Raw genomic sequence first — 17,358 nt, 5'->3', positions numbered from 1 at the left:
GTATAGTTGCATACAAAAGGTGGGAACTATTCTAGCACAACCATAGCGTCCTTTAATATCTCATTAAAAAACACAGGAAATTCAGCAGACTAATTTGAGGTGTGAATCAAATGATTAAAACCACTGGAGAGGGGCACTTGCATGGCTCAGTCAGTTAAGCAGCTGCCTGTGGCTCAGGTCATGACCTCAGGATCCTGGGATCGAGCCCCACATGGGGTTGGCTCCCTGCTGAGCAGGGACCCTGCTTCTCCCTCTCCTCCCCACTTGTGCTCTCTCCCACTATCTCTCTCTCTCTCTCTCTCTCTCTCTCTCTCAAATAAATAAATAAATAAATGAAACTTTTTTAAAAGGTCGGGGAGGGGCGCCTGGGTGGCTCAGTGGGTTAAAGCCTCTGCCTTCAGCTCAGGTCGTGATCCCAGGGTCCTGGGATCCAGCCCTGCATCAGGCTTTCTGCTCAGCAGGGAGCCTGCCTCCCCCCCCCCTCTGCCTGCTTCTCTGCCTACTTGTGATCTCTGTCTGTCAAATAAATAAATAAAAATAAATAAAATAAATAATAAATAAAATAAAAATAAAAATTTAAAGAAAATGGGTGGGTGGTGCCTGGGTGGCTCCGTGGGTTAAAGCCTCTGCCTTCAGCTCAGGTCATGATCCCAGGGTCCTGGGATCGAGCCCTGCATTGGCCTCTCTGCTCAGCGGGGAGCCTGCTTCCCCCTCTCTCTCTGCCTGTCTCTGCCTACTTGTGATCTCTGTTTGTCAAATACATAAATAAAATCTTAAAAAAAAAAAAAAAAACTACTGGAGAAATAGCTTCAGATGACATGGGCTTTCCTGAATCCCTTAGGAATAAATGCCTAAACTATAACTGTGACAAACTCGACAGTATTCAGTGAAACCTGTCTCGTTTAACAACTACTTACATGGTCTATACTGTGTCCAGAAACTGTTCTAAATACTCTTTAAAAAATAATTCTTATAATACACATACAAACCCTATGAAGCGTTAGCACTGTCCACATTTTTATGACTGAGGAAACTCAAGCACAAAGAGATGAAGTATCTGAAGGCAGCAGTTTGGAAGTGCTGGGGCCGGGACTCAAACCCAGGATTCCAGCTTCAGGTTGTGTGCTTAGATGAGAAGCAAAACTAGCTAAAGGGAGGAGGGCTGGGGCTGAGGGCAGCGCAGAGGGGGGATCAGAACCTGTGCCGACTGGCAGGATTAAAAAATTTAGAAAATTGAAGTAAAACAAAACTGTGTCTTAAAGAGTCAAGAAAAAGTTCATTTGATATATGTATGTATATAAACCTCCTAAGATATGTATGCTCTTTTGTCCCTCGTAAAATGCAAAGGCTGAATGACTAAATAAAAATAAAAATTTAAAGAAAATGGGTGGGTGGTGCCTGGGTGGCTCCGTGGGTTAAAGCCTCTGCCTTCAGCTCAGGTCATGATCCCAGGGTCCTGGGATCGAGCCCTGCATTGGCCTCTCTGCTCAGCGGGGAGCCTGCTTCCCCCTCTCTCTCTGCCTGTCTCTGCCTACTTGTGAGCTAAAGAAAGTAAGGCTGAAGACAGAAATTAGCATCCTAGCCTCTCACTGGGAAGAAGGGACTCAGAAGCCCACCATCTAAGAGGACTTAGCGACATCTTTACGCCTCTATTTATCCAGACGATGCTATGATCTGATAAGGAATGCCTTTTGAACTCTGGCTCATCTCCTGGCCGCTCATCTCCTGGCGAACTCCTGCATCCTGACTCCTTATTTTCCCTAAATCCCATCCCAGCAGGGGGTTAAAATGAGAGAGTAAATGCATCCCTAGAGCAAAAATGCCCTTTTTCTTATAAAACAGAATTTCTGAGCACTGCCTTCCTTTCATCATCCCCACTCTTTTAAAAAACTCCCATTTTTCTGGCTTCTGTTCCCTAATTGAGCTACAAATTTCTAAACAATGGGGACCGTGGTCTTTAATAGAGCCATATAGAGCTCCAAGAGATCATTTTATGTGTTGATTACTTATTTCTTCATTTGTTCATTCATTCATTCAGTACACATTTATGGAGCACCTACCATGAACTCCCATTAGGCTAGGTTCTGGGGACACACAGTCCATAAAGATGTAGTCCCGACTTTTAAAGAGTTCCTAGTGTGGTAAAATGCTTGGGATGTAAACCAGATGCATAAGGGGATTGTGCCTAAAGAAAAGGATATTTAAAGACGACTTTATCTCTAAACAGTAACAGTCCACCTAAGGAGGTTGGTGCTTTGTCTTTGAGAAGGGAGAAGCGTGAACACCCCGTCGGCCTGATTTTCAGACCAGGAGTCAGTAATGTCGTGTTGGTGGGTCAAGGGCCAAGCTGCCCTGTGTGTCTCCTGCGGTCACGGCAAATGACTTACGGGGCACACTGCTCCTGGGCCCACAAGAGAAGAGCCTTCTTTGCAGACATCTGCCATCTTTCTTGGGCTCTGGAGCATTTCTTAGCGGGAGGACTTGAGGTAGGAGATGAGTCAGCCTCACTCACGCTGTCCAGGGAAGGCGGATCATAATTGCAAGAAAGAGTCCGGGCAAGCTCCTCAATCTAAGGAAGACATAATCATAGTCAATGCATACAAATCACGAGTTAGCAGCATTGAGGCAAAACCTTCGGACAACACAAGACCTATCCGGTAACAGTGAAACATTACTCATGGTGAAATAAGCACTAGACAAGTCCTTGAATAATAGCGTTTGTCATCTTGGGCTACACTTAGGCTCTTTTTCAGTGGACTTGGGTTACTCCTTGCCCCAATTCTTGCACTGCATTCCCCCTCGAGGGCAAGTATGTATTCATCCCACTAAAATCGCTGATGCTCAACACCTGTCGCTCTAAATTGAACTGAACTCATTTGACATCCCAGTCTAGGGTGTCTTCCAAGAGACTGGGTCAATTAAAATGCATCCTTGATTATAAACCATTAAACCATTAAAACCATTAAACCATTGAAAAACAAATATACATACAGAAAAAAAAAGTCAAATACACGAGAGCTAAGTCCCAAGAAAGGAAAAAAAAATTGCCACTATGTATATGGAAAATATCTTCATTCGTCATTTAGGAAAGCTAAATGTACACAGCAAGGAGACAGTTTCTTCATTTATAACACGGGCAAAAAAAATTTAAAGTTAACATCAAGTGATGTATCCTCTAGGAAGAGTACAGAAAGTGGATTTTTACACAGTGCTGGTAAGCACATAAGTTGGTCCAGATTTTTTGGAGGGCAGTAACATAATACCTACGGAAAACTTTCAAAGATCAATCTACAAACACAGTAGCAAGTATTATTGAGAGAAGTGCACTTCTTAATAATTAACAGAGGCACCAGACAACTAGTCATAATAGCTGTGACCAACACAACTAACAAACTTCATCTGATGGGCATACCCCCTTATATCTAAAATGGCAGGATCAACATTCTTTACAAATCCATAGGAAATATTTACTGAAATTGACAACACTGAGTCATAATGCAAGCTTCAGCAACTTTGAAGAATTGAAATCATTCAGATGATATTCTCTGACCACATTCAAATTAAGCTAGAAATCAGTAACAGAGATATAACAACCAGAATCTCCAAATATTTGGATATTAAGCAATAGAATGTTATAGAACCCAGAGGTCAAATAAGAAATCATAATGAAAATAAAATATTTTGAACAGAGCAATAACAAAAATATTGTATTCATGGAAGACACAATGCAATGTTTTAAAGATGTCAACATTTTCTAAATTATACATTCAATGAAATCCTTATTAAAATTCCAACAGATGGTGTGCATGTAAATTAACAAGTTATTTATAAAATTTATATGAATATCAAATCACCATCTTGTATAGCTTAAACTTACACAATGGTATATGTTAACTACATCTCAATTTAAAAAATTATATGAGAAGGCAAAGAGCAAAGAATAAACAAGATAATCCTAAAGGACAAGTTGGACACTATCAGATATCAAGACTTTCTATATAGCTATAGAAACTGATACAGTACAGTACTAGTGCCAAGAATGAATAATGGAACAGAAATGACAATCTGATGATGGAGCCACACATATATGGTTACTTGATTTTTTTATTAACTGACACTACAGTACACTAGGAAAGTGATGGTCCTTTCAATACATGGTGTTGGGTCAGCCAGATAGCCATATGGAAAAAATAATCTTGATTGCTTTAACATTAACATACTCAAAAAAATTCATTCTCGAAAGATTGTAGATCTAAATGTAAAATATGAAATGGTTAAGCTTTTAGAACTGTGCTCTCTAATACAATAGTCCCTACCTCCCTGTGGCTATATAAATTAATTAAACAAATAAAATTTGAAATTTAGTTCCTCAGTCATACTAACCACATTTCAAGTGTTCAATGGCCATAAGCAACTAGTGGCTACTGTCTGTTACAGTGCAGCTACAGAACATTTCCATCACTGCAGAAAGTCCTCTTGGGACAGAACTATTCAAGAAAATAGCGTTAAGAGAGTATCTCCATGATGTTGACAAAGGGAAAGATTTCTTTACAGAACATAAAAAGTACGAGCCGCCAAAAAAGGAAGTTGATAAATTTGAACTACATTAAAATCATGAATGTCTGTTCATTAAAAGACTGAAAAGGCAAGCCACAGAATCAGAGATTTGTAACTAATGTATACTCAACAAAGGACTTGGATCCAGAATATATTTTAAAACTTCCATAAATCCTTACATACGACAGCATAGCTAAAATAAAAAAATTTTAATGTCAACTATGAGTGAGGATGGGAGCGAGGAATTCACCCAATGTAAATCAGAACCACCATTTTGAAAAATTAGTTGGCACTACCCTGCAAAGCTGAACATCACATGCCTTATGTTGCCGTAATTCCACTCCTAGACATATATACGAGAGACATGAGGGCTTATACCACCAAAAGGCATACACAAGAACGCACCTAGCAGCTTTAATCATAACAGCTGAACACTGGCAACAAAAGCAATGTCCATCAACAGCAGAGTGGTCAATAAATTCTGGCATATTTATGCAATGGTATGATCATACACAACAAAGAGAAAGAAAGAAATACAGTCCATGATATTGTAATAGCGATGTAACGGGACAGACGGCAGCTAACTTGGGGTGAGCAGAACATAATGTATAAACTCATCAAATCACTAAGTTTACACCTGAAACTCATGTAATTAATTGTGTCAACTATACTCAAAACAAAACAAAACAAAAGAAAAAAAAACCAACAAGAACAAAACAAAACTATGGATGCATGCTTCAACAACTTGAAACTCAAGGAAGATGTTAAGTGAAATAAGTCTGACACAAGAGTATATCTCATATGTAAGTCAATTCAGTTATAATTCCTTTATATGGAAGTTAAGATGCTAACCTAAACAATGACAGAGATCAAAGTGGTGGTTTTCTTTAGGGAAGGGAGCAAAGACTGGGAGAAATACCTGAGAACTCTAGGATTAGGCAATGTTCTCTATTTTTATCTTGGGTAGTGGTTACATGGATGTATTTAATTTTTAAAAATACATCAAGCTCTACACCTCAGATTTGTGCATTCTTATGTATATTCTTCTTCAACAAAAATTTATTTACATCAGTAAAACGAAGCCAAGAAAGGCAAAACTTACGGCCCAACAATTTCACTTCTAGGAATCTGGCTCACGGAAATAATTAAGATGGTATGGAAAAGTTTTATCAGAAGGGTAGTCTTTTTAGAATTGCTTACAATCATAAAACTGTGAGCATTCTGCTTGTTAATGAAATATAATTCTTTGCAACAGAACATCATGCCTCCATTAAAAACTATGTATGAATTCAGAAAGATGTTCATTAGAACAGGTTGAAAACAGTTTGGATAGCATGACCATTCAAGATATACATATATAGATAAATACATACATTCATTCCTGCTGTATGTATCATGAAGTCTATACCTCAAATAATTTAGTGGTTATCAGTGAGAGGTAGAAATACAGGTGAGTCTACTTGGTTTTTATTATCCATATTGAAATTTTAATTATATTTTAAATATTCCAGAAAGTATGGAAAAAATATAACAAATGCCTATGTATTGTCCAATTTTACATTTCACCACATTTGGTTCATATTTTTTTAAAGAAATGAAACACTGATACAGTTTAAGCCTTCTGTCTTTCCCTCTGCAATTCCATTTCCTTCCTTTTCCAGAGGGAAAAAACCCCACAATTATAAATTTGGTTTTCGTAATCCTCACAACTATTATTCTACTTTAACTTCAAATGTACTATCCATATATCATATATAGTCTTATTTTACATGTTTTAAATTTTACACAAATTAGTTATGTTATTTTCTAGTTTTTATAAAATAAGCATTTGTTTCCCACATAATTTTTTATTTTCAAAGTAGTTATGGAGACATAGAACATGCAACTTTTTTAGGTAGCTGCAGAAAACTTGCACTAACTCAGAATCCCAGGACTGGAAGAATATATTTATCAGTCACAAGTACCATGAAGTCAGGGCTACAACTGTTTTTGCTGTTTTCTTGGTGTCCTAGCACAAAAGCTAGCACATAGTAGGTGTTAAAATGTATTTGTGGAATGAAATTAATCTATGAGTCAGTCTTGGGACAGAACTAGGTGTTGTAGGATTATTGGATTGAACAAGAGTCCTCAAAACTAGGAGATTCTACGAAGTTTAGTGGATTTAAAAATTTACTCCAGAAAGGGCACCTGGGCGGCTCAGTGGGTTAAAGCCTCTGCCTTCGGCTTGGATCATGATCCCAGGGTCCTGGGATTGAGCCCCGAGTCAGGATCTCTGCTCAGCTGGAAACCTGCTTCCCTCTCTCTATCTGCCTGCCTCTCTGCCTACTTGTGGTCTCTGTCTTTCAAATAAATAAATAAAAATCTTAAAAAAAAAAAAATTTACTCCAGAAGCTTTCTACTATCTTCTGCCACAGTAAGTAGATAATAATAAGCAAAATTTTATCATGGCAGATTCTATTCAGACCCGTCCTGATATCATGGACAATTTAAGATACCGTAATTCAGCATTCAATTTTCAACTGCAAAATAACATAAATGGCCAAGGTCTACCTGTTGAGATTTCCGGAGTGTCCTGTTTCTGGAAAAAACTCAGGACTGAATCTTACTGCAATACCCTTATTTCATACTGCAGTAATTAGAGCAGAAATATCTTGCACGTCATCAAACTACTTACATGAAAGTGCAGTATAATTGTCCAAATTAGGCCAAGAATAATGGATGGGTTTCCATCTATAATATCAGTAACATGAATATTTATTAGCTTGATCTGGAAAAGAATAAACACGGGTTAAAAGAAGAACACATTTCACAGTGTTAATTTCTCCAGTCCATCTTCAGATCAGATTCATACTCACTGATCGGTCTTTTAGGAATGTCAGGGCGTGCTCTATATTGATTCTACACTGGAATGTATTAGATCCTTTGTCTCGAGGCTACGAAATTCAAGTGAAATATATTACTTAGAAATATGGGGGGGAATAAAAACACGTGTAAATCAACACAAAGTTTTTTAATGTCACTTTAAAAGCTTACCAACTGTTGCCCTGAGAGCACCTCCAGCAGGTCCAGGAGAACATGCCCCTTTTTAATGTCTGCAAACAGGTCTGACACCACCGAGGGGGTAGTGTGCTACAAAAGGTCACAAGAAAAATTCTCATTCAAACGTTGGTCCGAAAACATAATACCTTCAAGAATCCCATAAATGGGCTTTGTGGCTTTCACAAAAGCTAAAATCCGGTAGTAATTTTTAATTGACGGAGTGATAGAGAACACACCATGTTCTATGTCAAAGCACGATAAGAGAAATAGCGAACTTAATTTATCTCGTGGTAAATTTCCAGTAACACAACACTCCCACCGCTTTCAGTGGGGGCAAAAAACCTGTGCATGGAGGCGGCATGAAAGGCCTTCAAAATCAGCTGGTAGTGACCCATTTGGGGAGCAGATTACATTTCTGGAGTAATCTGTTTATGAATTTACCCTTTCTAGAAAGGCATTGGTCAGGGATGGGTAGCCTGGGAGGGGAGGCTCACTCATTTTGTATCCACGTTATTCCAGGCACTCGGAGTCACTGAGAGACAAGATGACACAGTGATTAAGATCAAGGCACCTGGGGGCACCTGGGTGGCTCAGTGAGTTAAGCCTCTGCCTTCCGCTCAGGTCATGATCTCAGGGTCCTGGGATGAAGCCCTGCATTGGGCTCTCTGCTCAGCAGGAAGCCTGCTTCCCTCTCTCCCTCTGCCACTACCCGCCACTTGTGCTTGCTCTCTCTCTCTCTCTTTCTCTCTCAAATAAATAAAATATTTTAAAACAAACAAAAGAAAAAGATCAAGGTCTCTGGACCCAGACTGCCTGGGTTTGCATCCCAGCACTATCACTTACAAGCAGTGTGACCTTGGGCAAGTCACATAACTTCTTTGTGCCTTCATTTCCTTGTTTTTTTAAACAGGAATAACACTTATGGGGATGTTGTAAGGTCCTGTAAATGTGCCGCAAGTTGACGCCATTTAAAAGAGCTTACGACAGTGTTTTTAACATATAACACTCCATATGTATGAATCATATTTTGGTTATTATTATTATACTGGATCTTAAAAAGCTATTGTTGCTTTAAATATTTTTATAGCACTGTCTCCCATACCCTTGACAAAAGTGTCTCTTTTTTTCTGCTGGGGGGAAGTAACAAACATATCTAAACAAGATCAAGGTGATTTCAGTACATTCTTTCAGCCTTGCCATTTTGGGGACCCAAAGGGAGGGGAAGAAGGAGTGACTTAAATACATCTGTAGCTTTATTTGCTCTTTTGTTCCTCACCTTTGCCAACTGTGAGTTGATCCAGCAGGTAAAGGTTTTCTTCTGAGTGTCCTCCTGTTGTGCTGTTGGAAAGGGACCACGGCAGTTACAAAACGAGAAGCCTCAGAAACCTTTTCAATACATCAGAGCTTCAGAGGTCTACCCCTCTGGGGATGTGCGCCTAGCCCACAACCCCTCCAGCTTTCTAGGACTCGGTGTAAATCTCTGGTGTTTGTTCAAGCAGTGCTTTGGAAACAGCGTGTTGATACGAGGTATTTTTGATCACTGCAAGCCAGCTAAGAGACAATGACTTTTAATAATGTTTACTGACAAAAGCACTACGTCCCCACGTGGTCTTGGCGGTGCGGCCTGAGGAACTGAGAGGAGAGAGAAGTCCTCTGCACCCAAAAGCAAAAGCCACAGCGATGTAAAGACAACCCCCAGAACATCCGAAGATGTTTGGAAAGGCTCAGAAAGTTGTGGGCAGTTTAGTCTTGACACTTGCAGGATTTCTCCTGGAGGCTGTGTTGTCACTGGACTCAACAGTAAATGAGCTCCAATTAAGAGTCCGAGCTCTCTGGGCTCGAATCCTGCCTCCGTTACCGAGTAGCTGTGTGACAGCAGTTTCCTGGTGGAATAAGGTAATAAGCTCTGGCCTCCAGAGACCGTTAATGATTCACTTGAGAAGTGCCCGCCTTTCCTCTCATTAACAGGACAGGAGTCAAGGGGAAGATCTGAACACTCCAGGTATGTCTCCCCCTCCTCGCCAGGGCAGGTGCAGGCCCCAAGGCAGCACCAAGCTCCCCACCGGCCTCCTACAGCCCTCAGCAGCCAGGTCAGCTCTGCACACCGGGACTGAGTTTCCATCTCCCCACAGGTCCTTAAGTGGCTGGCCCCCCAGGTAAGGACAGATACCCAGCCCTCCCTGCACCCAGCACTCACGGCCTTGTTGTCACCACCATCTACCCGGAGGTCAGCAGGTCTCATCCCAGCACGCACGCGCACGCACACACGCACACGCACGCCCCGGGCTCTCAGGCTCCCCTTCGTTCTCTCACTCTAAGTTAAGTAAGACTCCACACATGCCTCCATTTTTCTCACCTCCCACCTTGTCCTTAACTCCTGAACCCCTTCCGCCGGTGATGAGCCCGTGGTACACCATCCACAAAATCCCGTGTCCAAACCCTCTCCGCCAGGCATTGCGCCTCTCTGCCCTTCCTGAAAACTGGCCTGCTCGAGTGCTGGCTCTGTCTCTCTTACGTAAGCCCCTTGGACCTTGGGGGCCTTGCTCCTTGCAGCTACTTCCAGATCATTCTCCACTCTCTTTGTCCCCATATCATCAGACGAGTCACCAGACAGACCCACTGTTAGAGTCATCTACAGGCCTCTGTCCATTTCTCATGATTTCTCAAACATTTTAGTTCCTTCTCCAGTGTCCTCTCCCCAGTACAACTCCTAATTCTTGGTGATTTCAACATACATATTAATGAAGCCCCAACCTCCTGGTCCCTCCATTTTATTCTCTTCTCCAATAAACTTGTCTTCTGCTCTGCTTCCACCACTGGCTGTCATAGTCCTACCCCACACCTGATCATTACTGGTAAGTGCAACTCCTAGCAGTCTCGATTTTGTGCATCTCTGAACAGCAGCCCCTAGCTTTCCAGTTCCTTCCCTTGAGCGCCCCCACTCCAACAATCTTTGGCGTCCATCGGCAACCCCAGGCCACGGATTCTGCCTGCTTTGCACTGTCCTTCGCCCTCACTGATAGCTTTCCGCCCATCCTTTCCCAGCTGCTCCCTGATCAAGGTCACCATGAACCACCCCCACCCCCTCCCCCATCTTCGACTAGAACCAATGATCGATTCTCGGCCGTCACCTTTCTGGACCCTACACTCTTGCTTTTTCTCCTACATCACAAGCTGGCTTCTCTCTTTCGCTCATACTTCACAGCCAATGCCTTGGGAAATCCTCTTCCATCCTCCTCCAGAATATATTCAGGATATGACCACTTCTTGCCACCCCCACCTGCATTACTGCCCTAGATCCCTAACAGGTCTCCCTCCTTCCAGTCTTGCCCTCAACATACTATTCTCAAGCAGCAGCCAGAGTGATGTTGCTAAAATGTTAATTTAGACCAGGAAACTCCTCTGCTCACAATCCTGCAAGGGCTCCTCACCTCACTCCTTAAGATGGCTACGAGGCTGACACCCACTCCCTTTTCTCATGCCCCTGGCTCATTCCACTCCAGCCACTCTGGCCTCCCTGTTTTTCTCAAACTCCCCAGAAATATTCCCATCTTAGGGCTTTGCCCTAACTGTCCTATCTCCCAGGAATGATCTTATTACAGATACCCCCACAAGCCTAATTCCCATCCCATTGAAAGTTGTAATATCTCCACTCCTGCTTCCCTTTGTTTGCTCTATTTTTTCCTACAGCACTTACCACCTTTTAACATCCTACATAAGTCATAGATGTTGTATGTTTATTATTGAATGTCTTGCTCTTCTCCCAAAAGAAAATAACCCACACACAGATAAAGCTGTTTTGTCTGATCTGTTCTGAATGCCTAGAGGAACCTGGCCTAGAACAGACTCTAAAGAAACATTTGCTAAAAGAATAATAATAATAGTTTAATTAGTAATATTAAATTGATTGAAATTAATAAAACTAAATTATAATTAAATTAAAATTAGTAAATGATAATTTCACTGATTATTATGTTATGTTTTGTTTACTATACCAAGACAGTCAAATCTACCTTTATGTGTTTATATTCTTTTTTTTTTTAAATTGTCTGATCTACCTTCTAAAACATTTTCTTGGACCTCTTCCACTCTCCTTTATTAATCTCTAGCTACCACGGTTTTAACACACTGAAATTGTTGGTAGGACATCTAATAGGAGTTCTTAAAAATATTTTAATCTGATGGGAGTTCAGATTGAGGAACTAAAGAGAATCAGTAAATGTATTTTCGGGTATTTATAATCCTGGCTAATTAGAGATTAAAGATGCACTTGGCCTCATTGGATTTTTTTTTCTTATCTTTTTAAATCGACTTCATTTTCCTGTATTACCAGCTTAAATTAGTTATAGCCCAGTAATTTACACAGTACAGGGTACTCAATAATTGTTAGCTGAACTGAACGGAGTTCTGGCAAGCCAACTGGATAGTGTAAGCTTTTGAAAGTTATTTGTTTTATGTAAACAAAAGAATTACAAAGGCACAATTTTGTCCTATAGTTCAAAATATTACGACATCTTCTAGAATCTTTGAGATACATCTTCATTGCTTTTTCTCCTAGTATCAGTAGATGATTCAACAATATTTTAAAGCATATATTGAAACATTTAAACAAAAATTGAAGGTTAATTTTGCTTCTCAACAGAAAAAAACTAGAGAGTAGTTTTGATGATCCCAGGATCAAGTTACCAGCACACAATGTACATTAATCAAGGCCACGGATAAAAGCGGGGAGGGACCTATCTATTATTACAACAATAAAGCAGAAATCCAAATCCAAACCAAACCAAAGAAACAAAAACCAAAGATGACTCTTCTTATCCCTAAGGGACCAAGAGAGATTTTTCTTTCTAGATGATAAAGTGTGAAAAAGGAACAAATCAGGAATGCTGCTAGGTCCAGGAGAGAAAAGTGCACTTTAGGAGAGTTACATGGGGGGAAAAAGGGGGGCCTCTGTGGAAGGTGGGTAAAATCATCTTGGAAAGAGTGAACCACTGGCACAAAACTGAGTACTAAAAGAGCTTTGCGTGCCTGTGCCCGGGGAGTTTTAGTGTTCCACATCCACCTGGAAACCCCAGTCATCTGAACTATTTCCAGGTAATATGAGGGATCATTTCATTTTCGTGCGATGTTACACAGAAAGGGTCTTGGTACTGGGCAAACAGAAATGAACTTTCCTAGGCTGAGAAACAGGCAGGGATACCAAGGCTCTAGGTGGATTGTTCAAACTGGGTGCACCTAATCCAGTCCAGACAGGGACATAAACTGAAAACGATCAAAACTTTTCCAAAGAAAACCCTACGTTATTCCTGTCCTAATTTGATAAAATCTAATGGAAACCAGGGGGAAAACAAAAGAGAAGCCGCCAAAACAAATCCCCACCGGTACTCTCCAGTTTAGCAAAGAAAACAAAGCCCAAGTGAAATCTTCAGAAAAGGATTTAGAAAAGAAACTTCATGGCTTTTAACAAACTCATTGTGCACATTTCGAGAACAACTCGTCATCCTGGAAATCAGAACCCTTCAAATGCAACAAGGACCCTTTGCTGAATGGCAAACAAAGACATCCCAAGTACAATTAAAACACCTTTGCAACAGCTGAATTAAATGGTTGAGTACGTGCCATTTTATTTGTCCCTTGACACACTTTTCTCACATTTTCATACTGTCTTATCCCTGAAAAGCACTATTAATTCAACAGGAGCCAGAGCCAAACAGCTCACCCTATGGCAGGATAAGTAACCATTTGTTCCTTTCAAAGGCTGACCCATTGGGAAAAAAAAATAATTGAGAACCAACTGCTTTATAAAGCAACTTAATTTGAGTGGGTGAGATTTTTTTTTTCCCCAACTGCCAGATTTTATTTTGTAATTTCTGGGATAAGTTTCTAATAAAATAGTAAAACACTTCTCAAAATGGCATGTAGAGAATAGAATCAGCAGCTGTTAGGGATAAAAAAAAAAAGTGAAAGAATTAAAAAGAATAGTAAAATCTAGTCAAATGATGGATTTCTCTGTAAAATGCCAAGGAATTGAGAATGAGAAATTCTCCATCCTGATTTTTAAGGCAAATAAGAAATATGGATAAAGTAGAAAAATGTAGTGAATTTTATTCAGGCCCATGCTGATATCCGTGACTGTCATTCTTGGAAAATATCTGACTGAATTTGAGAAGCAAGACAGAGTAGGCAAAGGTTTTCTCTAGACGTCATTACCATAAAAATACATTTAATCCCCGAGTTTGTTCTTATTCAATCTGCCTTTTGTGAGCTGGCAACACATAGCCTTCCTTAGCTGGAAGGCACCTTAAGTGAAAACAAATTGAGTTAAGCTCAGTTAAGAAGTATGGATTTTAAATTCACTGTAAGATTCCCAGGAAAACTGCAAGGTTAGGGAGCTTCACATGAAAGTTAATTTAAAATGTTGACTCCCCCCCCCCATAATTAATTAATTAATTAATTGAAATGTTGACACCAGCAGTCCTCCCCAGGAGTAGGACGTTCAAAAGCAGTTACACGTCAGAATCCCTAGTATACGTTTCCACTTAAATACCGAGCAACGCTTTTATTACAATGTGGCTTATCCAACAATGTCCTCTCCTGCATGAGTTCCCTGACGAAGGTTTGCAATCTCCTTCTATCCAGGGATTTCTTCTTCTCTTTCTATTATTGGTTTATTGCTAACAGATTTACTGCACTTGGCTCCAGATTCACTCCTTTGATCTGTCATTCTCCTCTGTCATTCTCCTCATTAAAATCTTTTGATCATTCCTCCATTCCTTAGTGAATAAATTCTAAATTCTTAGCCTAACATTCTACGTCATTCATAGTTTGCCTCCAGTCTAATTTTCCTGACTCATCTCCCATGACTTCTCTACGCATATCCTACTTTTCCAGCAAACTGGAAATCCACAATTCCCCAGTTAAGTTTCACTCAAACAAAAGTTTCACTCTTTTCTTCATAGCCATGCCATGTATCCTCTGGAACAGCCAATCCTCCCCACCTCCCACTTATAAAAACTCAGCAGCCAGCACAAAGTACACGATGGGCATTCAATCAACATCTGTTAAAATAAGACATACTGTATTCAAATGCCCCCCTCTTCCTAACGAGAAATATATATAATCTCTTCTAGTTCTAATCTTCCACAGCAATTTACTGGATTTTTTTCTTATTGTTATTAAAAAGTGATACATAATACTCATAAAACATTTTTCCAAGCAGTACTCAAAATTAAAAGTTAATCTTAATTTCCTCAAACCTCCCATTTTCCTTTCCCAGAGACAACATTAATTAACAGTTTCCTGTGCATCCTTCTAGACAGATTAAATATAAAGAACATAAATTCTAAGGGCGCCTGGGTGGCTCAGTTGGTTAAGTGGCTGCCTTCGGCTCAGGTCATGATCCCAGCGTCCTGGGATCGAGTCCCACATCGGGCTCCTTGCTCAGCGGGGAGCCTGCTTCTCCCTCTGCCTCTGCCTGCCACTCTGTCTGCCTGTGCTCGCTCTCTCGCTCCTCGCTCTCTCTCTCTCTCTCTCTCTGACAAATAAATAAATAAAATCTTTAAAAAAAAAAAAAAAAGAACATAAATTCTAAAAGGGCAAGGATTTGTTTAGGTTGGTCACTGGGTCACTAGCTTCTAGAATAGTATCTCGAAAGTAGGAGTGCCTCAGTCGATATTTGTTGAATGAATGTATGTATATGTAAATTAAATGAACATACATGATAGCTTCATTTCTTAAGTTAATAATTCAAAAAGCAGAGATTTAGGTATACTTCTTTAAGTTAAAAAGCATCTGCTAAACTATAAGAAATATTTTAAAAGGAGATCATAACCCTTCCAAATTACCAGAAAGTAAGGAAAAAATATCTGGCCAATAAAAAGAACAAAATAGATACATAAGTACTGATATGGATATATTCTTAATTGAAAAAAAGCAAGCTGTAAAATAGTATGTTTACTCCTATTCTATCTGTATTTTTTTTAAGATTTTTAAGTAATTTCTACACTGAAGGTTTGAACTTATAACCCTGAGATACGGAGTCACATGGTCTACTGACTGAGCCAGCCAGGTGCCCTTCTATCTGTATTTTTATTAAAGGATAACTCTGTGTATGGCCTGACAGTCTACTTCTACCTTATGATAATTACTACTTGCTGCTCATACACTACAGCCACTTAAGGACATGTGGTTCCTCTCCTACTCAATGTATGAACTTTAAAGTTAAACATTGATGCTTTTGTGGTTTTGCTTCCCCTTAGCACAGTGCCTTGTAGATAAGAAGGACTCAGTAAGGGGCACCTGGGTGGCTCAATTGTTAAGTGTCTGCCTTGGGCTCAGGTCATGGTCCCAGGGTCTTGGGTTTGAGCAATGCATGGGGCTCCCCGTTCAGTAGGAAGTCTGCTTCTTTTTCTCCCACTCCCCTTGCTTGTGTTCCCTCTCTCACTGTCTCTCTCTCTTTGTCAAATAAATAAAATAAAATAAAATAAATAAAATTAAGTACTCAGTGGCGGAGCGCCTGGGTGGCTCAGTGGGTTAAGCCTCTACCTTCGGCTCGGGTCATGATCTCAGGGTCCTGGGATCGAGCCCCACATCAGGCTCTCTGCTCAGTGGGGAGCCTGCTTCCTTCTCTCTCTCTGTCTGCCTCTCTGCCTACTTGTGATCTCTCACTCTCTGTGTCAAATAAATAAAATCTTAAAAAAAAAAATACTGAATAAATATTTGCTGACTGAAAGACTTATTAAGTATTAAGAGTATTAAGATCAAACCATCTTACTGTGGAGAAGAATAATTTACTGACAACAGTTACTAGGCCTATGTTTTGTCCTGGTCATTGCTTTAATAACCCCTGGACAATTTCTTTCTTTGATGAATAAAATGCCTTGAACAAAAGGGCAGGTGCTATAATGAGACCCTGTTGTCATTCCTTAAAACAACAATGCCAACTCACTGTCCCACTGGGGCAGAAATGGTAAGGATAACTAAATCCGAAAAATAATGCGACACCTTTTAGCCATTTGCCCCAACAGCCATCTCAAAGAATCTTAATCAAGCTGTTAGCGAACAGAAAGGGAACTTAAAATAATAAGGCCACCTCTTTAATTGTTCCTCATGGAGATTACAACAAACAGAAATAAATGAAGAAACAAAGGGAATAAAACCACATAGGCATGCACAATCAAAATAAGAAAAACCTAAAATATTTGAAGAATAAAAAGGAAAAGGTGTGTTATTGAACTACAAAAGGGGAAGCTATTAACTAACAGAAAAAGCAGGGGGACAATTTACTACACATTTTTTTGCAACCAACCATGAGCAAACAAAAAAGCCAGCAAGAAAAATAAATCATACCAAGACTGAGATTCCAATGATAAATGAGAAGAGCTGAGTTTAGAAGGTAACACCTGGCTAACAAAACTCATAAGCACAGCATGCAACTGTATCTCAATCTCAACACTTTTTTAAAAGATTTATTTATTTCAGAGGCGCCTGGGTGGCTCAGTGTGTTAAAGCCTCTGCCTTCAGCTCAGGTCATGATCTTAGGGTCCTGGTATTGAGTCCCACATCGGGCTCTCTGCTCAGCAGGGAGTCTGCTTCCCCCCTCTCTCTCTCTGCCTGCTGCTCTGCCGACTTGTGATTTCTCTCTCTGTCAAATAAATAAATAAAATCTTTTTTTTTTAATTTTATTTATTTGAAAGAGAGAGAGTAGGAGGTGTAGAATCTCGAGCAGACTCCCTGCTGAGCATGGAGCCCCATACCATGACC

General features: G+C 40.1%; 1 protein-coding gene across 1 annotated transcript in view; it reads right to left on the bottom strand.

Annotated features, from left to right (window-relative positions):
* SYNE2 (spectrin repeat containing nuclear envelope protein 2) overlaps window positions 1–17,358 on the bottom strand; it is a 328,404-nt gene that overhangs the window by 239,854 nt on the left and 71,192 nt on the right. Inside the window, exons 3-7 of the mRNA XM_080809784.1 lie at window positions 8,873–8,934; window positions 7,591–7,686; window positions 7,413–7,490; window positions 7,232–7,324; window positions 2,388–2,569 (exon numbers count right to left, since the gene is read on the bottom strand). Of these exons, the coding sequence (XP_080665910.1) occupies window positions 2,388–2,569; window positions 7,232–7,324; window positions 7,413–7,490; window positions 7,591–7,686; window positions 8,873–8,934 (511 nt within the window). The remainder of the gene's footprint in view (window positions 1–2,387; window positions 2,570–7,231; window positions 7,325–7,412; window positions 7,491–7,590; window positions 7,687–8,872; window positions 8,935–17,358) is intronic.

The sequence above is a fragment of the Martes martes genome (assembly GCF_963455335.1).
Source record: "Martes martes genome assembly, chromosome: 7".
NCBI classification, from domain to species: Eukaryota; Metazoa; Chordata; class Mammalia; order Carnivora; family Mustelidae; genus Martes; species Martes martes.
Note: the sequence above shows the minus strand (reverse complement) of the source record. Positions and strands in the feature narration are given on the sequence as shown.